The sequence below is a fragment of the Acipenser ruthenus genome, chromosome 20, assembly GCF_902713425.1.
Source record: "Acipenser ruthenus chromosome 20, fAciRut3.2 maternal haplotype, whole genome shotgun sequence".
NCBI lineage: Eukaryota > Metazoa > Chordata > Actinopteri > Acipenseriformes > Acipenseridae > Acipenser > Acipenser ruthenus.
The window spans coordinates 32,235,416-32,258,174 of NC_081208.1; the positions used below are offsets into that span (position 1 = coordinate 32,235,416).

Genomic DNA, 22,759 nt, shown 5'->3' on the forward strand with positions numbered 1-22,759 from the left:
AGGGAGGGAAGGGGCTGTGGGAGGGAGGGGAGGGATAAAAGGGAAAAAAAGCTTCTGCCTCAAATTTCTCGTGTTAGAGGGATCTGCTTTGACTCTCTTGTCCTTTGTTGCTTCTTGTATCATATTGATAGTTGCTGATTTTTAGTCGTGGGTTTCCGTTTGTATCAGCTTTTACTTGCAGTTTTTAGGTACTCGTGCTGTGATGGGATTGCTTGCCAATCGTAATGAATATTTCTGACATTTTCCTTCTCTCTTTTTCTTCTTCTTATGTTTTATTTTGTTTGTAATTACAAGAAGACTAATGCTTTGATTGGGTTTGCCAGTTCACAGGACAAGTGGTTCTTGTACAATGAATATCATCGGTTTCAGTGCAACTGGATGGTGTCTGCTTTTTAAATGTGAATTAACCTGATTGCAATAACTACTACAGTAAAATAAAGGGAATCCATGCAGTGACTGTGTGTGTGTCCTTGTGTTTTTCCATTTGAGCCAGAGGAACAGAGCTCACAGGGGCAGCAGCAGCAGCAGAGGGGCAGACAGTCCTGCATAAGCCTATGCAGGCATAGCAAGACATCCAGCCCAAAGTGAAAATGATGGAGGCAGAACTGCATGATGATAAAACAGACAGGAGACAGTGTGTGCACAGTCTGAAAGCCTTTCAAAAGGGCTTCATTATATAGATGTGTGTGTGTGTCTATCTATCTATCTATCTATCTATCTATCTATCTATCTATCTATCTATCTATCTATCTATCTATCGTACATACACAGTAATATAGTGCACAGTAGATCCCAGTTGCTTTGCTTTGTGTGCAGTCTGTCTGCTGGCTTTGGTTTTCTTTTCCAGTGCAGGTGGGTATTGCTCTGCGGTGGTTCTGTAGCAATGCAGCTCGCTCAGGCTCCGATTCACAGGGGTTTCCTTGAAGCTGCTCAGTCAGGCCTGAGGCTGGAGCACACCTTCATGCTGTCTGCAGAACGAAGGCTGGGCAGGCACGGGAAAGCACCAGGGAAATCAGGATCTGCTGCAGAACTCAGCAAAGCAGCACTGTATACAAAATAACAGTACACTGAAAGTACTGCAATGGGCTTATTATAGGGGAATATAAAAAAAAATCTAAAAAGTGACCCGCTCTGGAAGCAGATCATATGCAGAAATACCTGAACTATAACACAGCCGTCTGGAAACGGGAAGTCTTTCAGGACTGGGCTTTCAGGGGGGGTCTGTTGACTTTCATGGAACTGCAGCTGGGACATTGAGAAGTGTATTCTGTATACATCCTCTTGCCAGAGCAAGGTGGGTACTACTGACCCTTGATTTAGCACTGCTAACAATCCTTTATTATGACGCCTCTTTGTAATTGTGTGCGCTGCAGATCTGGAGCTTTACAACAGCACAGCCTGCTGAATGAAATGGAACAGTATTCATGGAGTAAAATCCAGCAGCTACTCATTATATTACAGTATGTAGGGAATGACTGATTTGAGACGCCTACAGCAGCATAACATACAGCACTGGTTAGTGCAATTAAAACAAACATTTTGACAAGATTTCCATCATAATGCTTTTTGTGCACTTTGTTTTTTTTAACTGTTTGTAACATGTGTGAATCATCCCAATGTGCTTGGTGGAGCTGTGGGGGTGTTCTGTAAACGGTTTGAAATAAACAAGCACGTGGGATTCAGAGAGGGCTGCCAAATTACTCAAAACTATTTTTTCTGGGTTTTTCTTCAAAATTGCATCCATGTGTTCAATGAGCAGACCAACTGGTTACATTACATGTCAGAGCTTGACTGGAAATAAGGGACTGCCCAGAAATCTGTGAGCAGATGAAGCATAACTGATACATGCAGTGTCAGCCTTATCTGTGCCCTCTGGGTATGTGACACACTATATTAAGGAAGTACAGTAAGGAGATTCATTATTATCATTTAGCAGATGCCTTTATCCAAGGCAACTTACAGAGATTAGGGTGTGTGAACTATGCAACAGCTGCAGAGTCACTTACAATTACGTCTCACCCGAAAGACGGAGCACAAGGAGGTTAAGTGACTTGCTCAAGGTCACACGGTGAGTGAGTTGTATTTGAACCGGGGACCTCCTGGTTACAAGCCCTTTTCTTTAACCACTGGACCACACAGCCTCCTGCCTCCCTGAATCTCCCCGGATCTACCCACAGCTGTAACCACATGTTTTAGAACAAGAAGCTGAACGACAAAGGTACACTGTAATAAACCAATGGGAACGGTATAAACCAGCACAACGCAACTTTCCCTGGGATTCAGTTATAATTATGGAGCTGCTATATCCCTCTAGCAGATTTTAAAAAATAAAAACAAATAACAAAACAAAGCCCCCTTGTGATAAAGAGAGCTGAGGGTTGTGATCGCATGAAATCATTGCGCACAGTTGCCATGCGTTATTTTTATTTGTATACAGAACCATCATTTAAAAGCAATTCTACGGTGCAGGAAAGAGCCATTGGATTATTGTGGGGAAACCCTTTATCTGATACTTCTCTGAAAGTCTGTCTTCGCACTAACCCAAAGCAAACAGTGCCCACGCAGAGCACTGCTTTTCTTTCGTTTAGCTTCTGTTCGTTTTTTCTTAGGGAATATCACACTGCAGTGCGAACTGATGCTGCAGCACATGGGGAAGACAAACTAAAGGTGTAGAAAAAAGAAGAAAAAATAGATGCTGCTACTCAGCTGGAAATATGAAACAAAGTCTTTCTCCAGAATGAACCATTTTAATAACTATCTGAATCACAGGCTCATTTGAAAGTGGAATGAAAGCCAGTACTCTTGTTTGTTATATTTCAACCCCTAGAAACACTGCTCAGTACAGTGGCCATACCAAGCAAGTCTTCAGGACTGCTGTTTGCCTGTAGGGGGCACTAAAACCTGCTAATGCCAACTGCTGTAAACTGTATTATTACAGATTTTTTGCATCTGGATGTTTCTAATATAATTTACAGTAGTAAATGACAGTATCTATCTGTCTCTCTAGTTATAGTCCACAGTAGCTGTTACTACCTATTATCATTAGGACTGTGTGTTGGATTTGGTTAACACAGCTGCTGCTTGTATAGTAATACTGTATACTGTATTTTTATGTAACATACTCCTTGCAGTATTTATATCGCTTTTGTGCCCCCGTCGCTCCTCTCCCCCCCAAAAAATAAAAAAGGGAAGTAAAAACGGATTCAGTTTCTGTGTGTGCTGTTTGTGTAGCAAAACAATACAACCCTGATCTGTAATGTGTTAAGTGTCCACTAGGTGGATTAGGAGAACAAACTTGAATACAGTAAAAGTCAACTATCTATATATTATATGCATATAATCCAGAGAAGGCATAAGGGGATGAAGTCTTGAACTGCAGCTGCATCTTTAATGGTAATGTATTCATTTGAGTGTTTGAGAAAAGGCTACATCTGCCTGCTTTGTGCATTGCTGGTCTTGTCAATGAAAGAATGCATGCTCTTTTTATGACAATTTCAGGGCTGCATGGCAACAAAATAAACAACAACACAACAAACACTGGAACAAATGCCGCTTATGAGCGGCTATGACACGATTAAACTAATGCGTGCGTGTACTGCGACGCACCTTCTTCGCCAGACCGAGATTCTAGGGATCGTCGTTATTTTACAGCCAAGTTCTCTGGTGGCGGAGAAGAATTGTGATTTCTTGATACGTGGACCGTGGAGGGCGTCCAAATGAAAGGTAATAAATAATTAGCCACGACTGTATTCCGTTTTTAATAACTGGCAATGTATTCGCGACAGGAACTGGGGTTTTATCTTTTTAATTGACATGAAATTTACAATAAATATATACGAGCTGCTTCTCAGTGAGTCAGATCTGCCCTGCAACTACACAGCACTCAAACATCACACAGACGGGATACAGTTTAGCTTACTTTAAGGCTGAAATTAAGCCGGTTTCACATATATACATTTGCTGCGACTGTATTTCCGGGTTTATTACAAAGGGTACGAGGGTAGTTTAGTAAAGTGTGCATTTGAACGCCGTGGGTAGCAATCGAACCCAGGCCCGCATCAACTATTCAGCTATTTTATTAGTTTCATTTAAAACACACTTCATATGTATGAATTCTAGCTGGAATCGAGGGTAAAGCGAAGAGAATGGAGGCTGTTCTGCTCTCGGAGACGGAGATCAAACGCGGCTCCATGGCAGAAGAGGATCCGAATGGCAATGAGCACGGAGCGGCTGCTTGTACTAGTCGAGCTCCGCGGTGGGGACCGCAGCACGCTGGGGCCCGGCAGCTAGCTGAGCTCTACTCGCCCGGTAAGTAACCAGACCGATTAACTGTTTATAAAGGCCTCATTCCACCTATTTTGAAATGTTATATATGACTTGTTTCCCTTTGTAATCAAGTATTCCCATGTACTTTAATGGGACAATCAATAACCTCCCTCCGCATGTTCATAAATGTGTACACTTCAGTTTACTAGGAAGTAAATTATTAACTGTTGGACTGGCACACCTGGCAAAGGTTGTTGTACACTTAATAATAAATATCTTTGAGAACCATAAGCGCCTTTCAACACCTTTTATATAGCGCCTTTCAATTCCACACCTTTATATAGCGCCTTTCAATTCCACACCTTTATATAGCGCCTTTCAATTCCACACCTTTATATAGCGCCTTTCAATTCCACACCTTTATATATTGTCGGAATTGAAAAAAGGAAGGGGTGGCTGTTCTGAGAACTTGTCCTTCACCTCATTAGCTTGCCACAATGAAGACATGGATCTAACATTGAATCAGTCAAATCCTTCCTGGCATCCAGAACTAGGTGAACCAACAGTGAAATACACAGGCCAGTAAGTTGATTCAGTGTGTTATTCAGTAATAAAGACGAAATCTCACAAGTCGTTGAAAAAAGGAGCCCAGTGTATTTGGCAGGCTCCAGGCTTGCTGGCAGTGTAGTACAGTGTATTTGGTACAAGCTTGCTGGCAGTGTAGTACAGTGTATTTGGTACAAGCTTGCTGGCAGTGTAGTACAGTGTATTTGGTACAAGCTTGCTGGCAGTGTAGTACAGTGTATTTGGCACAGGCTTGCTGGCAGTGTAGTACAGTGTATTTGGTACAAGCTTGCTGGCAGTGTAGTACAGTGTATTTGGCACAGGCTTGCTGGCAGTGTAGTACAGTGTATTTGGCTGGCTCCAGGCTTGCTGGCAGTGTAGTACAGTGTATTTGGCTGGCTTCAGGCTTGCTGGCAGTGTAGGACAGTGTATTTGGTAGAGGCTTGCTGGCAGTGTAGTACAGTGTATTTGGCTGGCTCCAGGCTTGCTGGTAGTGTAATACAGTGTATTTGGCTGGCTCCAGGCTTGCTGGCAGTGTAGTACAGTGTATTTGGCACAGGCTTGCTGACAGTGTAGTACAGTGTATTTGGTAGAGGCTTGCTGGTAGTGTAATACAGTGTATTTGGCTGGCTCCAGGCTTGTTGGCAGTGTAATACAGTGTGCATGTGCTTGTACATGGCACTATAATAAGTAGTTTTCCCAGGCAGAAGCTATTAGCTAAATATATATTTATTTCCCTTCGTTTGTACAGCACATGATCGACAGGAAAGTCAAAAATAGAACAAACCTGCATGTCCGACAGAACGTTTCAATTATTTCCACCACAGGCCGGCTGATTGCACTAAGTTATACTAAGTGGTCACACTGTGGTATTAATATTTGATCGTGGAGCTCTTGCAGTAAGTAATTTCAGGTACCGCCAACTTTAGCTAGTTGCAATCCAGGGATGTAAATAAGACTCATTCCAGGTCATACATGCTTGGTTAGCCAGTATATACAGTAGGTAACAAGCTCAGGTGTGTCTTAATAGTAAAACCAGGAGTGGATCAAACTGCTATGCAATGGGAGTCTCATTTTACAGCCTGCCATTGAAGGCTGTGAGTATCGTTCTAGTCGCTACCTCTGTATTTGTGATCTGTTGCAGCCAGGCTGTTGTACTGTATCTCACAGCTTCACTTCCTCTGTTCGCATTGTGTAGCAGAGTGTGTAAATATCTATTACCCTGTTACCCTATTCATTCTCGTATGACTTCCCTTCCACCGGCAGGCAGCTGATTTGAAGCAGCTCGTAGAGAGCAGTGAGCAGATGAGACGTGAGGTTTCTATGTGATGAGTAATGCACAAGTAATCAACGGGCAAAGGAAGGCGGAGCTAATCAGGGACAAAGTCCTGGGTATTGCTGTACTGCTGCCTGTGCATCCAGTGGACCCTGGTTTTTCCTACTTGAAAATCAGTACCTGTCTTTTACATTTTTAAATGTAGTGTGTAGTGCTGACGTTAGAGACACATTCACTAGGTGACATTATATCACACTTTGATACCATTTGAAACAGGTGGAACTCTGCTTGGCAGGGCTAGTGATCTGCAATGTGCTTTTTCATGTTAAAGACCGACTGGTACAGTAAGATGTTTACCTTACAGTACGGTTTAAGTTGGAAGCTAGCTATGCCTTTAAAAAATAAAATAATAAAAAAGCAACAACTTTGAATTGTAGTTTCTTAGCATCATGCTCTATTTTAGTCACGCACAGCTCTTGTGAGGAGGGCAGGGAGAGGGTGTCATTCAGACAGGAAGCGCTCCTGTGTTTAAAGTGGCCTCCTATGAGGGATGGCCTATTTTGAAATCTCAGAGGGGGAATATTTTCAAAGACTAGCTCTGATCACCTGATGCCTGACATCACATCGTGCTTCCCACTAGAGAGAGATACAGAGAGAATATAGTCGTTGTGGAGTGCACTAGAGAACACTAATGGAGAGAAGGGAGTCTGTGTGCTGCCATGCTTAACTCATTGTGATGGTATTCCTGGAGCATTCCTGGACAGTTTCATAATCCCCTGATAATAATGACACTGAGCTGAGGCTCTGCAGTTCAGTTTCCTGATCGGAGTTGAGTGTCGTGTGTTAATGGTTAATAATAAGGACACTGAGCTGAGGCTGTGCAGTTCAGTTTCTTGGGATCGGAGTTGAGTGTCGTGTGTTAATGGTTAATAATAATGACACTGAGGTGAGGCTCTGCAGTTCAGTTTCTTGGCGATGGCTCTCCTTCCTCCCCTGTGGTGAAGTTTCTCAATCCTCCTGGTCGTGTGAATCAGTATGAGACAGTGGATAATGAAGTTTCTCAATCCTCCTGGTCTTGTGATCAGTATGAGACAGCTCCCCTGCACAGGGTGCGGGCGCTGGAATTGGTGCGTCACATTTATTGGCCAAAATCTACATTCTACCCTTTTTAAGGTTCTTTGTACCTGCATTTTGAAATGCTTGTTTCTTTGTGATCATCCCTTTCATTAGGATTTTCCTGTTTGCCTGCAGTAGCAGGATGCAGTACTGTCTCAATAAACAGACCACACGAAGGTGCAGGCTCAGAAACACCACCTTGTAGCTCAGTGACTGATTTCAAGTTTCAGAGGACTTGTCATATAATAACTATAACCAAGGGGCACATTCGCATCCTACAAGCACTACTGTACACCTTTTAAAAATGTGCTGTTTGTAGTGCACTGTAGTGTGCAGTGTGGACGGCCTCCAGTCACAGTGACTGCGCTGTAGTGTGCAGTGTGGCCTGCCTCCAGTCACAGTGACTGCGCTGTAGTGTGCAGTGTGGCCTGCCTCCAGTCACAATGACTGTGCTGTAGTGTGCAGTGTGGCCTGCCTCCAGTCACAGTGACTGCGCTGTAGTGTGCAGTGTGGACTGCCTCCAGTCACAGTGACTGCGCTGTAGTGCGCAGTGTGGCCTGCCTCCAGTCACAGTGACTGCGCTGTAGAGCGCAGTGTGGACTGCCTCCAGTCACAGTGACTGCGCTGTAGTGTGCAGTGTGGACTGCCTGCAGTCACAGTGACTGCGCTGTAGTGTGCAGTGTGGCCTGCCTCCAGTCACAGTGACTGCGCTGATGCATGAGGATTCTGTTCTGGTGAAACTGCTGTATTAAATAAGTAGATAAATGAAGAGATAGAAAGCTGTAGGCTGTTGAATGTGACTGTAGAGGGTGAAGGGGGGCCCTTGATTGTGTGCTGGCTGGTACTGTACCATATTCTCTGGCCCCAGTCCAGCTCTCAGCACAGAGCCACACTTGTCTAAAATCTGCAGCTGTTAGATGATGTTGAGAGACACTTGTTGTTCCTTCATGCATCACTGGGCCACATCAATGAGTTCTACACGGCGTAAATCAGAGCTACAACAGAGAAGCACAATACAGAGTGACAGTGATATCAGGAAATGTTTCTAAAGGATGTAATAATATCCTCTCTCTCTCTCTCTCTCTCTCTCTCTCTCTCTCTCTCCCATAGGAAAACGATTACAGGAATGGATCAGCGTCATCCTGTGTCTCTCCCTTGTAACGATCAACTTTATTTTCCTGTTGATAAACTTTTCCACAGTTTATATTTACAAAATTATAATCGGCACAAGTAAGTATGCATTCAATAATTCATAGGGCAGCACTTCCATTAGGGGGTTTTAGTCTGGATTCGAGGTCGCCCGACAATCCGCTCTGAACCCACACATCCAAAAGAAGTGAGAGTTATGTAGGCTGCTGCTACTACTACTACTACTACTACTACTACTACTACTACGGGCAGCAGTGTGGAGTAGTGGTTAGGGCTCTGGACTCTTAACCGGAGGGTTGTGGGTTCAGTCCCAGGTGGGGGACACTGCTGCTGTACCATTGAGCAAGGTACTTTACCTCGATTGCTCTAGTAAAAATCCAGCTGTATAAATGGATAATTGTATGTAAAAATAATGTGTAAAAAATAATGTAATTGTATGTAAAAATAATGTGATATCTTGTAACAATTGTAAGTCGCCCTGGATAAGGGCTTCTGCTAAGAAATAAATAATAATAATTTAATCACAGTTACATTGGTCCTGGAGACATTAAAAAAACACATGCTTGCAACAATTCCCCTTTTGCCATAATAGATGTTCAAAAGGTATTGGTGTGGCAGCCGGCATGCAGTCCAGTACAGTATGTGAGAATCCATGAGCAGGATTAAAGCAGGGGATAGGTGACTGAGACGTCAGCTGTATTCAGTGTCATGTGACTTCTTTTAGAGTCTCTTGAGAACTGACCGACAGAGGCTGGTGGTTTGCAACAGGTTTTCTGACACACGATCATGATAATCCGGTTTCATGATTATTTTATTTTAGTACAGTAGTTTAACATGCCACACAGTATTGCATGCATTACCTCACCCCCCTGTAGAATTGAGATGGGCTGTGGGGATGCTCAGTCAGAGTAAAGCCTTTGGTCAGCTGGTTTTGCTGCAGCTCTGAATTGTGGCTGTCTGGTGGTGGGGTATTTCTTTTGAAATGGGAGTGGGGCCTCACAGAAGGCACCCAGTGTATTAAGGCAGCTCTCTGCTTCTTTGTTTCAGTTGCTGGGATAGTTACTGCTGATTTTGCCTCCGGTCTGGTGCACTGGGGAGCGGACACGTGGGGCTCTGTTGACATCCCGGTCGTTGGGAAGGTGAGCGGGCATGGCGCTGTGCAGTCCATGCAGAACCCCTTTGCATTGCAGCAAGCCGGAGCATCGTTCATTCTGTCACCGGAATCCACTCCTGCATGGTTAATTGAAGCTCCAGCGTTTTCTCCTGAAAGAGCTGAAATGGCACGTCCTGTGAGATCTGCACTGCAGTGATTCACAGCTGAAGCGAGCAGCCCCTTCCAGAGCCTGTGGGTGCAAAGAGATTAGTGCAGCCCTGACTTGAAATGAATAAAGATCTTGCACTTGAACCAGCAGAGCTCACTGCTCTGCGTTCCAGCAGACCCCTTGTTTAAATGAGCCTGAGGCCGTGCACTTTCAGTGTAGTCATTGTATCTAAATGCAGCCCCTTTCTGTTACTCAGAAATACCAACAGAAGAACAAGATGTTTGTTGAGTTTCTTGTAGTATTTCTAATTGAGTGTTTGTACAAGTTTTGGATCCCTTTCTATTACCGCACAGCCATCTACCTACTTATAGTGTAGGCGCTCATTCTACCCCCAAATGCATCAATATTTCAGACTGTTCTGAATCGGGACAGGTGGGACCCTGCAATGTTAGAGAGTGAATTTATAAAGCATTCCACTGCTTGGTGTGGGAGGGGAGGGCATCTTTTTTAAGTGAACACCTCGACCACACCCTCCATTGGTGGGTCAGGCCACAGCATTTGCCTGCCTGAGATGTATTTAGTAGTACAGTATGCTGGCGTGCTCATGGAGATTAGTAAGAATAGAGGAATAGCAGGTGGTTAAGTGACTCTGAGATTGGAGATAGTATTAAATAGTCCTTTCTGTAATGGTGTGCCCACAGAGCAATTCTATTCCCATGTTATCTGTCATCTCATACTGTGCATGGTTATTTATTGCAGAAAGCAAAGTATTTTCCAGTTGTTTCATATAATGAATACTGTAGTAAACTATTAGTCATTTTCAAATAATTCTGCAGTGCAGCAACACTGAGAGGCTCCCATATAGAGGTGCCTGTCAGCAACTGCAGGATACTATTCGCTTAGCTGTGTTGAGCAAGGAGAGCTTCCTTGTAAAGAACTTGTACTAATCTAGACAGTGTCATCAAAATGATGGCATTTCCATAGCCATTACAAAGTATGGAACATCCCCTCCTCGCTCCTAACCCTTCATACAGTGTGTTCTTATGATGTACCAGCCCACAGTGCAGTCTGAAGGATATCGCTCCTAACTCTTCATACAGTGTGTTCTTATGATGTACCAGCCCACAGTGCAGTCTGAAGGATATCGCTCCTAACCCTTCATACAGTGTGTCCTTGTGATACACTGCAGCCCACAGTGCGGTCTGAAGGATATCGCTCCTAACTCTTCATACAGTGTGTTCTTATGATACACTGCAACACACAGTGTAGTCTGAAGGATATCGCTCCTAACTCTTCATACAGTGTGTTCTTATGATACACTGCAGCCCACAGTGCAGTCTGAAGGATATCGCTCCTAACCCTTCATACAGTGTGTTCTTATGATGTACCAGCCCACAGTGCAGTCTGAAGGATATCGCTCCTAACCCTTCATACAGTGTGTCCTTGTGATACACTGCAGCCCACAGTGCGGTCTGAAGGATATCGCTCCTAACTCTTCATACAGTGTGTTCTTATGATACACTGCAACACACAGTGTAGTCTGAAGGATATCGCTCCTAACTCTTCATACAGTGTGTTCTTATGATTCACTGCAGCCCACAGTGCGGTCTGAAGGATATCGCTCCTAACCCTTCATACAGTGTGTCCTTGCGATACACTGCAGCCCACAGTGCAGTCTGAAGGATATCGCTCCTAACCCTTCATACAGTGTGTCCTTGCGATACACTGCAGCCCACAGTGCAGTCTGAAGGATAGCAGCACATGCTGACCCTGTGGAAGTGTTTGTTCACTAATCTCTTACTGTCTGTTTCTTCTCTGCAGGCGTTTATACGTCCGTTCAGAGAGCACCACATCGACCCCACTGCAATAACCCGACACGACTTCATCGAGACCAACGGGGATAACTGCATGATCCCCCTCCTCCCGCTGGCTCACATGGCATACACGTTCATGAGCCACTCCTCAGGTGGGTTGTGATGTCATCATTGTGAATCAGTTACTTCAGAAGGACTCGTATCAACCACCTCTCCAGGGTCAGAGTTGTGCGTTAGCTGTATTGAAGCTGTACTGCAGTGCAGTGTGCTTTACTGTGCTGAATACACACTGAGACCAGCACATGACATCCGACCCCTAGCACGTGACATCCGACCCCTAGCACGTGACATCCGACCCCTAGCACGTGACATCCGACCCCTAGGACATGCTGAGTGTGAGTGACTGTGGCTGCAGCCTTTGAGAAATGAATCCTGCATGGTTAATTCACATTGTAAATGACACTTGCCACTTCTGCGCTGCCTGCCGGTACTGTAACCAGTGAAGCTGCTGTAGGGCTCCTGGTTGTCTATAATTAGCACTCATTATACCCAGGCAGGGTTATCCTCCAGTCAGACTGGCACCAAACCGCTTCAACCACTCACAGGGCCTTCAAGAGAATTACAGAGCCATTGAGGCATCGTTGATTTAAAGGACTTGATAAAAACTGCAAGACTGGGCAAAGGCTGGCACTTGTTTTTTGTATTGAGTCAATAAACCTTTAATCCAGGCCCTAAAGTATTTTATCTGCTGACAATCTGCTGTTCATTCAGATCCTCTGTCTGGTTTGCTTGTGAGCTCAGAGGCTGAATAAAGAGGATGATGATACATGATAATGCACAGACCCAGCTTTCAACTAGCAGCTTTGGTGAGAGGCGTGTTGAGCGCCCTCTGCTGGGGGAAAAGCAAAACACAGCCTTTAAATATCCAGTGGTGCGCATGGAACAGTTTTTGTTTGTTTCTGTGAAGCTTGCGGCAGTCTGTGCAGACACAGAACATTAAACAAATCGATTCGCAATTTTAGACTCTGAACGTGACAGCTTGGCAAGAACTGCCCAGGTCTAATGAGAAAAGCCATTGCTGGAAGATAGTGGGCAGTTGCCAGAGGCTGTTTTGTTAAGCCAAATGCATTAAACATATGCAGACAGTCTGAAATGTTTAGGAATAGATACCAGCTATTGTGACGCAAGGTGCAGTTGGATTTTGGAAATACAGGCAGTTGTGTGTTTGTTTTTTTACATGAGAAATTAATGTGAATTTTATTTCAACTAAATGTATGAATATGGAAAACAAAAACAGTGGGATGTCCATGGTCCTTAATAATATTTGATAATAATACTTGACCAGTGCCTAATCAATAAAATTAACAAATGCCTGTACATCGATTTCTATACGCTGGGCATGTGCCTTCAGTATATCCTTTCTAAAAACGCTTCAGCAATGAGGCCTCTGAAGAAACGGAGCCCCCCAGACCAGCGTTTCTGTTGCACTTGCTAAGCCCTGCCCTGAATATGTTTTGAGTTGAGTTGTTCTATAGCTTCACTGTAGTGTTGTCTCCTCAAGCTAGCTGTGGTGCTTGCACACATCAGTAGGTTTCCCATCATCTCAACGCTACCTTGTCATTCATGAATAGTGAGTTTATTTAAAGGTTACAAAATTGAAATGTACATGCATTGCTTCACTCTGTGTTTGAGATTTCTTAGTTACATTTTAAATAAAAGAGAATGAAAGAGGTGTTCCTTTAGTAGGGCAACCCATCATTATGCTTTTTAAAAAATTCTCTTTTGTTTCTGAAAGCTTCATTTGTTCCCCCTGAACTTTCTGTTCTTACAGAATGAAATATCAAGAATTGTATTACCCCTAACAGGCACCAAATAAAACCCGGCCAAGATGTTTTCAATGTAATTAGGGATTAACATGTCTTCTTGTTACTTACAGTACTGTGCAAAAGTTTTAGGCAGGTGTGAAAAAATGCTGTAAAGTAAGAATGCTTTCAAAAATAGACATGTTAATAGTTTATATTTATCAATTAACAAAATGCAAAGTGAGTGAACAGAAGAAAAATCTACATCAAATCAATATTTGGTGTGACCACCCTTTGCCTTCAAAACAGCATGTGATAACAACTACGTCTTTAAACTGCTCAGGATCTGATTATTATTATTATTATTATTATTATTATTATTATTATTATTATTATTATTATTATTATTATTATTATTATTATTATTATTATTTTCAATGTCTGAAGCACTTGTCTTGTCTGACACTTTTCATAGTAAACTAATTAAAAAAAAGTTTCATCTTATTCAGAAAACCCACAATGTTACTTAAAAAATAAAAAATAAAAAATAAAAAATTAACTACACAATTAAAATCCCGAAAATAAGAGTTCAGTAATTTAAAACTAGTCGAGAACAAATTTGCACCCACTTTGGACCACACAGCACAAAGTGCTATTACCTATGCTAGCTTCATTTGTAGATTGCAATTCTGGATAAAAACACTGATGGCAACACACTGTTTGAAATTGGAACATGTAATAATATCCTCTAGCTGCTGTGTAACATGAATACATCACAGGCATACATCTATGGATTCCCTTCAAACTGAGCACGCTTGAGTTTTAATTGGGAGCAGTGCTGGTTTGGGACCAGTGCAGTAATGAACAGATCAGTGTGATGTTGAAGTGGTTTGATGTTGCTGTCGTGTCTCTCAATGCAGTAATGAACAGATCAGTGTGGTGTTGAAATGGTTTGACGTTGCTGTCGTGTCTCTCAATGCAGTAATGAACAGATCAGTGTGGTGTTGAAATGGTTTGACGTTGCTGTCGTGTCTCAATGCAGTAATGAACAGATCAGTGTGGTGTTGAAGTGGTTTGTGTTGCTGTCGTGTCTCTCAGTGCAGTAATGAACAGATCAGTGTGGTGTTGAAATGGTTTGACGTTGCTGTCGTGTCTCTCAGTGCAGTAATGAACAGATCAGTGTGGTGTTGAAGTGGTTTGTGTTGCTGTCGTGTCTCTCAATGCAGTAATGAACAGATCAGTGTGGTGTTGAAATGGTTTGACGTTGCTGTCGTGTCTCTCAATGCAGTAATGAACAGATCAGTGTGGTGTTGAAGTGGTTTGTGTTGCTGTCGTGTCTCTCAATGCAGTAATGAACAGATCAGTGTGGTGTTGAAGTGGTTTGTGTTGCTGTCGTGTCTCTCAGTGCAGTAATGAACAGATCAGTGTGGTGTTGAAATGGTTTGACGTTGCTGTCGTGTCTCTCAGTGCAGTAATGAACAGATCAGTGTGGTGTTGAAGTGGTTTGTGTTGCTGTCGTGTCTCTCAGTGCAGTAATGAACAGATCAGTGTGGTGTTGAAATGGTTTGACGTTGCTGTCGTGTCTCTCAGTGCAGTAATGAACAGATCAGTGTGGTGTTGAAGTGGTTTGTGTTGCTGTCGTGTCTCTCAATGCAGTAATGAACAGATCAGTGTGGTGTTGAAGTGGTTTGTGTTGCTGTCGTGTCTCTCAATGCAGTAATGAACAGATCAGTGTGGTGTTGAAGTGGTTTGTGTTGCTGTCGTGTCTCTCAGTGCAGTAATGAACAGATCAGTGTGGTGTTGAAATGGTTTGACGTTGCTGTCGTGTCTCTCAATGCAGTAATGAACAGATCAGTGTGGTGTTGAAGTGGTTTGTGTTGCTGTCGTGTCTCTCAATGCAGTAATGAACAGATCAGTGTGGTGTTGAAATGGTTTGACGTTGCTGTCGTGTCTCTCAATGCAGTAATGAACAGATCAGTGTGGTGTTGAAGTGGTTTGTGTTGCTGTCGTGTCTCTCAATGCAGTAATGAACAGATCAGTGTGGTGTTGAAGTGGTTTGTGTTGCTGTCATGTCTCTCAATGCAGTAATGAACAGATCAGTGTGGTGTTGAAATGGTTTGACGTTGCTGTCGTGTCTCAATGCAGTAATGAACAGATCAGTGTGGTGTTGAAGTGGTTTGTGTTGCTGTCATGTCTCTCAATGCAGTAATGAACAGATCAGTGTGGTGTTGAAATGGTTTGACGTTGCTGTCGTGTCTCTCAATGCAGTAATGAACAGATCAGTGTGGTGTTGAAGTGGTTTGTGTTGCTGTCGTGTCTCTCAATGCAGTAAAGAACAGATCAGTGTGGTGTTGAAATGGTTTGACGTTGCTGTCGTGTCTCTCAATGCAGTAATGAACAGATCAGTGTGGTGTTGAAGTGGTTTGATGTTGCTGTCGTGTCTCTCAATGCAGTAATGAACAGATCAGTGTGGTGTTGAAATGGTTTGACGTTGCTGTCGTGTCTCTCAATGCAGTAATGAACAGATCAGTGTGGCGTTGAAATGGTTTGACGTTGCTGTCGTGTCTCTCAATGCAGTAATGAACAGATCAGTGTGGTGTTGAAGTGGTTTGACGTTGCTGTCGTGTCTCTCAATGCAGTAATGAACAGATCAGTGTGGTGTTGAAGTGGACGTTGCTGTCGTGTCTCAGTGCAGTAATGAACAGATCAGTGTGGTGTTGAAATGGTTTGACGTTGCTGTCGTGTCTCTCAATGCAGTAATGAACAGATCAGTGTGGTGTTGAAGTGGTTTGACGTTGCTATTGTGTCTCTGTCTTCTCTGCTGCAGAGTCTATAGCTGAGTCCTACCCCTGGGAGTGCTTCGTCTTCGCACTGTCTCTTTTCGTCATGATGACCAATCAGATTCACAAGTGGTCCCACATGTACTTCGGTCTCCCTCTCTGGGTCACTGTCCTGCAGGATCTGCACATCATCCTGCCGAGAAAGCACCACCGCGTCCATCACGTGTCGCCCCACGAGACCTACTTCTGCATCACCACAGGTAAGCCCCTCCCTGACCACCAGCCCTGTTAAGTGCCTCGCCAGCATACAGGAATTGCCTTCATTTTGAACACACAGCTCATTGCCGTCTGAGAGCATCTTTTTGCTGTACTTTGTTTCACACAGTCCCAAATGAGAACGAGGTACAGCCTATAATATACATGTCGTCATTCCTTTAGTGCTGTAATATGAGCCACGGACTGAAGCAGAACAGATGTGGGGATGACTAGCACACAGGGCTCCCCATCAGTCAGAGCAATAAAGGAGCTGTGCTTTCTTGCATTGTACCCCTATGATGACTGGTATTATAAACTCAGCAGCAGGATCCACACGTTTCAACACACAATGCTATTTCAATAGCTCTGCTCTCCCAGAGGAGCGCCCTGCTCTTTGTTTTAACATTGACAATCTCCATGTATATTTAATGGGAACCTACTGTCACTTATAACAAATGGGCTGCAATGAAAAATATCAAACAACAACCAGTCCTCATTGATAAGTGTAATAAAGGCTCCAGGGTGATTTCTTCAGTGCCAGACAGGCACACAATCAGGCAGCTCACAAAACAAATAGGCTCCGGGGCGCGCAGTTATGCTGAGGACAGTTTTTTTTTTTTTTTTTTTTTTTAAATGGATGGTGAAACATTTGTTATTGTGACCTTATTTAATTGTAAACCGCAAACAAAAAAAAAAATCTGTATTTCTCTCTCTACCAAGTTTGCTACTGTACTGTGTACCAGCAAGGGCTGACATTGCTGTACCAGGGAGCTCGGGTAACAGGCAATGAGCTGGAATAAAAAGCTGCTTCTTGGGGACTCTCGAGTGGCACATCCAGTAAAGGCACTCCGCGTGGAGTGCAGGATACACCCTATAGCCTGGAGATTTCAGGTTCGAATCCAGGGTATGTCATTGCTGACCGTGACCGGGGGTTCCTAGGGGGCGGCGCACAATTGGCCGAGCACTGCCCAGGTAGGGAGGGCTTAGGTCGGTTCACTGCGCACCAGCGACCCTGTGGCTGATAGGGCGCCTGCGGGTCTGCAGTGGAGACATTCAGATCTGTGCTGCTTCTTGTTCACAATGTCTACATCTACATTCATCCAGGTAAAAGATGATATGACTTATCTTTGTGTTCTTGGTCAAGTCAGTAAGTCGTATATGCTCTGTGGTACTGTATATTACTGTAGATATTGAGATGGAAATAAGACTCCTATTGCATAGCAGTTTCACCCATTCCAGGTTTTACTACGAGCTTGATTAGCCCCAGTGTGTGCAGGTAACAAGCTCAGGTGTGTTGTCTTAAACTCATAGTACCACCAGGAGTGGAGTCTTACTTGCACCCCTGAGATCTGTCTCAGTAAAGTATCTGATCTCATCAGGTAATAACTGCCCCACATTTCTCTTTCAGGGTGGCTCAATTACCCTCTTCACTGTGTGGGGTTTTGGAGGCGGATGGAAGACTTGATAGAGAGGCTAACAGGAAACAAACCACGGAGCGATGACCTGAAGTGGGCACAGAAATCAGAATAAGACTTCAACAGAGAGCCTTTCTGTAGCAGGAGAACGCAGAGCACCTTGAAGAACACCTGTCAGAGCGGAACGAGCAGCGTTTAGAGCAGAGATAGGAGTCGAGGACGTATACTCACTGAAAAAAACTGTAGCTTGCAAATGAAAGAGACTTTCGAAGCTCAAGTCTTTGTCAGTTTCAACATGAAAGATATTGACATAGATTTCAAATGCTGGTCACGCTTTAGTTCAAGGATCTGTTTAGTATAACCGTCTCATACAGTAAGATTTGAATGGAATGTGACTTCTGTAAAGCTGTCAGAGTCATTGTAACGTTTCTCAGTAAACCCTTGGTTAAGTCTGTCTGATCTCATATTTGCATATCTACGACTGCTTGTTCATAATGGACCCTTAACCCTAATGTAATCGCAAACGTTCTTTAGTACTACGGAATATCCAATTTTATTTAGGAAAGAAATGTCTTGTATTTAGAAGCAAAAAAATAATAAAATGATGTTTAACATATCCTTTTATAATAAAGGAACCAATATGGCCAAATAATAATAATAATAATAATAACATGAATGCAGTTAGCCGCTGTGGTCTTTTTCAATGTTAACAGGGCAGCGTGTGAAGCTCATGTTGTTGAAAGCCTATATCATGCATATCTTATGAATACAGAAGGGAGGGTGGGGTGGCTTCTGTCCATTGCCACTGGGATTCACAGTCCTGTTGTCTGGGGTAGTTCTGTGGTTAGTATTGTATGTTGACTCGTGTTTGGTAGCTAAACTAAGCAGCATTGTAATAATAAAACTTTATAGAAAGAAAGACTGGAAGATAAAACACAAAGCTTTGCTATCTTGCACTTGCAGTAAAATTACAAAACAAAGTGTTCTCACGGAAGGGCTTTCAAAGCTAAATAAGAATAATCGTAATATTGATGATAAAATAAAGGCTTTGCTTGTTTTGTTACAATATTGCACACCAACTTCATATTAACATGTACTGTAAACACTAATTTATTGTTCTTTTTTGTTTTAATTTTTTTCAATTTCATTTTGAGATTTTGTTACATTTTCAACCGGCTTTGTATTACTACCAAGCAAACTAGAGCTGTTAAATGCTGGTCAGCCTTAACTCCTGTTCTGTTGATTGTATGAAACATGTATTTAATAAGAATAAAGGAAAGTACTTCAGACATGTTCGTTTCTTTTTTCTGAGCACTGCACCCTGCTTAAAGAGGCTGTCCCTGTGGAAGTCCAGGACAAACTGGCTGTCCTTTCACAGCTGTGTGGTTTAATGCATGGGGAAGTCCAGTACAAACTGGCTATCCTTTCACAGCTGCCAGTGCTGGACTGTGAGAATGAAAGGTCATCCATTAATGCTTGACCATTGCTTTTGTTTGTGTGAAGCCTCTCTATTACAGGCTCTCCACAGGTCTAAACATGCATTCTCACTTTCAGGAAGGTTCTCACTGTTCCTTGCAAGCCTACCTGTACCACACCTGCTCTCGATCTGTGTATTGAGAACGCCACAGACAGCGTGGCTGCTTTCTTCACCGCTGTGCTGCTTCCTGGGCTGCAGCTGAGCTTGGTTAGAATGGACAGGCAGTTTCTGGGAAGCTTGACTCCAGTAAACAAATTGGTTTGCTATTGTGATTGTGGGACACTGCAGTTTTAATGATACGGTTTACCATAGGTCCTGTCACTGTGCTTGGGGCTCCCTCTAGTGGTAAAATAGTAAAAATACACTTTTTTCCTTGAAAATCAAGTTTTTGCCTTAGATTATTGAAACTGCTTGAATTGAGAATATTTATGTTGTTTACAAATAGCCTATTACTTCTTAATTTAAATGTACTTTTCTTAAACAAATAGAAAAAAACCCAACAGATGTCTTGTTCTTTTCCATGTGGGAATTATTATTCGTAAGTGCTGATGTTGATCTGTGACTCTTTCATGTGCGGGTGAATGCCTACCTGAATCCCATTCTTACACAGCTGCAGCAGAGTCGCTATGTTGTTTCTGACAATCGCAGATACCTGCATACAGGACAAACACATGTTCAAAAAAAATACAGGGCTTAGTAAAAGAGTTTCTTGTTGTTACCAAAGGAGAGCTGTTTATTTGCAAATCATTTAATGGCCCACTACTATTTAAAGTCATTATAAAGTAAATGTATAATTAAGTACTTAACAGATCTTTAGCCTGAAGTGTTCGTATCGTTTTAGAAAAGCTGTGTTTTTTTCCCACGGAAATTCTTTAGGAAGTGGACAGCACAGTAGACTTGCTGCTTTGTCACTCTGTCCGTCAAGCACTGAGGAGCAGCGAGACCTGTCGGGATTGAAGGCTGGCAGGGAGGGCTCCCATGAGCGCGGACTGGCTGCCAAGGTGAGTGACCCCCTGCCCCTGGCACTCAGAATTCAGACAGCCGCCACGTCTCCAGGGTGAGCAGATATCAGTCTGACACATGAAGCACAAGACGGAGTGTCAACTTGGCAGCTGCTGCAAAACTACTGTGCAAGTTCCAGAAGTCAGCTTTAGTAAACAATGAGTTAGCGTTTCCTACTGAGGAAGCTTAACAGTCATGGCTGCGCAGCCTTCTAAATAGTAATAACGGGTTTCATTTTTAAAAACTTTTTTAACCATTAACACTGTTAACGTTTGTTTTTCATGCCGATTATGATTTCATGTTTTTGTATACTGAAGGCGGCACAGCCTGAAACGTTTGTCTTGTACTTTTTTTCTAACCTGCATCTCAGCACCTCCTCCGGCCTGAGCGGTGGCTGGTCCAGTGTCCACTGCTCCTCGGCCAAGGCTCTCTCTAGCATCGCCTTCACTCTCCTCTGCAGCGCGGGAAAGCCCTGGATGGCCTCGTGGAAGTAGAATACATCACTGGCCAGCAGGGCGCTGGACTGGGACGCCATGTTGGACTCCGAAGGCTGGGGGGGGGACCCTGCTGGTGAACCCTTGGCTGGGGGCCTCGCTCGGTAAGTGCGGCCGGCTGGCCCTCATCACACTGGGGCTCTCCAGAGGCCTACTGGTGGTACTGCTTGGGGTCGGAGGACGGGGCGCGTGGCCGTTCATGGACAAATCGACCGCACTGAAGGGCAGAGTGCTGTGGTGACCTGCAAGGACACAGGCAAGGTTTGTTGGCAATGCAGACGGCTGCAGTGTGTAGCAAGGCTGTGAGCACAGTTAGTAAAGCACTGCACTTGGACAATGCACCGCTGAAATCTTTTACAGTGTAAAAGCTGGTTCATACTTCAGTCTAGCTGAGAGACAGTCATGCCCCAGTCTTGAGGTGTGAGAGAAAAGAGATTGAAAAAGAAATGTGATCAGTCTCCCTTGGCTCGCCAGACAATCACATGACTGGAGAGACAAGAAATCACTTCCACAACTGAAGTATAAACCAGCCTTCATTTGTTACTTTATTTTTTATTATACTTTAGTTTTGTTTTCACAAAAGGATCTGCAGAGTTGCTGACCAGACAGCTGGCTGTGGCAGAGTAGGGGAAAGAAAAAAGGAAAATGTAGTCCTGGGGTTAAAAATGGGTAGCAGGACTACATCCCCCAGAGTACCTCAGGCTGGAATTAGAGCCAGGATGGGGATGGAATCTCCTCTGTGGCTCTGAGGTAATGAGGGACACCTGCCTGGAATTCAGCAGGCAGGTATAAAAGCAGGTTAAAGCTACAGAGATTCCATCCACTCTGAGCAGCTCGGGTACTTAACACAGTTCTGTTTATTCTGTCACTGGAAAGGTACAAGCTTTCCTGTAATAACTGTAATGTAAATGTTAGACTGATTATCTGTTCAAAGTACTGCTGTAAGTCAGATCAATTCAGTCTGATATTGTGTGAAGAGGTTTTAAAAGTAGCGGGACTTTCCTAGTGCTTCATATACGTTTATTTTCCTACCCTTTGAGTTTTAGAGCTACTAAGCTTTAATGTAACGAAGCATTAATATACCTCATTAATATACAGCACTTACCACATCTGGTGAAATAATGATGTAATTGTAGCAGGTCCATTATGGAACGCTTAAGGAGTTTTCCGTTGTCGATCTAGCTTCTGAACTCCAAGGTTTACAGACACCTCAGCTCTACCATTGAAGAGAAAGCCTACAAGAGCTTCACAATAATCAATCAAAAAAGTGCAGTAGCTTGTGCGTGCTTGTGTGTGTGCGTGTGTGTGTGCGTGTGTGTGTGCGTGTGCATGTGCGTGTGCGTGTGTGTGTGTGTGTGTGCGTGTGTGCACGCTCGTCTCCCACTGAGCTACTCCGAGCACTCAAACCCGACCCTCCTGATGGAAACGTGTGTGATTAATACCCTGTAACCCTGACTGGCCCAGGTGCTGTCTCTTGCTGGGTGAAGCCCTATTGGGATGAACAGTATTTTCAATGCCATCTGTCCAGATGTTAGAGGCAGGTCGTTCCTGTGTGAGCAGCGAAACAGCCTGTATGTTTCTATAGTAAAACCGGAGCTCCAGACGTGTTATTGTCAGCATTGCTTTGTGCTGGTCCTGTCACATTTCAGGAACGCTCTAACAATGGCTGATAATGCAGGAATTGTATACAATGGCTGATGATGCAGGAATCGTATACAATGGCTGATAATGCAGGAATCGTATACAATGGCTGATGATGCAGGAATCGTATACAATGGCTGATGATGCAGGAATCGTATTCAATGGCTGATGATGCAGGAATCGTATACAATGGCTGATGATGCAGGAATCGTATTCAAAGGCTGATGATGCAGGAATCGTATTCAATGGCTGATGATGCAGGAATCGTATACAATGGCTGATGATGCAGGAATCGTATACAATGGCTGATGATGCAGGAATCATATTCATTGGCTGATGATGCAGGAATCGTATACAATGGCTGATGATGCAGGAATCGTATACAATGTCTGATGATGCAGGAATCGTATTCATTGGCTGATGATGCAGGAATCGTATACAATGGC

General features: G+C 43.6%; 1 protein-coding gene across 1 annotated transcript; it reads left to right on the forward strand.

The window, feature by feature from the left end:
* Nucleotides 1-3,511: 3,511 nt before the first annotated feature.
* LOC117425022 (plasmanylethanolamine desaturase 1-like) lies at nucleotides 3,512-18,988 on the forward strand. The gene is made up of 7 exons (XM_034041636.3): nucleotides 3,512-3,723; nucleotides 4,120-4,308; nucleotides 8,333-8,452; nucleotides 9,419-9,510; nucleotides 11,455-11,599; nucleotides 16,077-16,289; nucleotides 17,693-18,988. Exons 1-7 carry the CDS (start codon nucleotides 3,717-3,719, stop codon nucleotides 17,812-17,814), a joined length of 888 nt encoding a protein of 295 aa, XP_033897527.1. The 5' UTR covers nucleotides 3,512-3,716; the 3' UTR covers nucleotides 17,815-18,988.
* The last annotated feature ends 3,771 nt before the right edge of the window (nucleotides 18,989-22,759 follow it).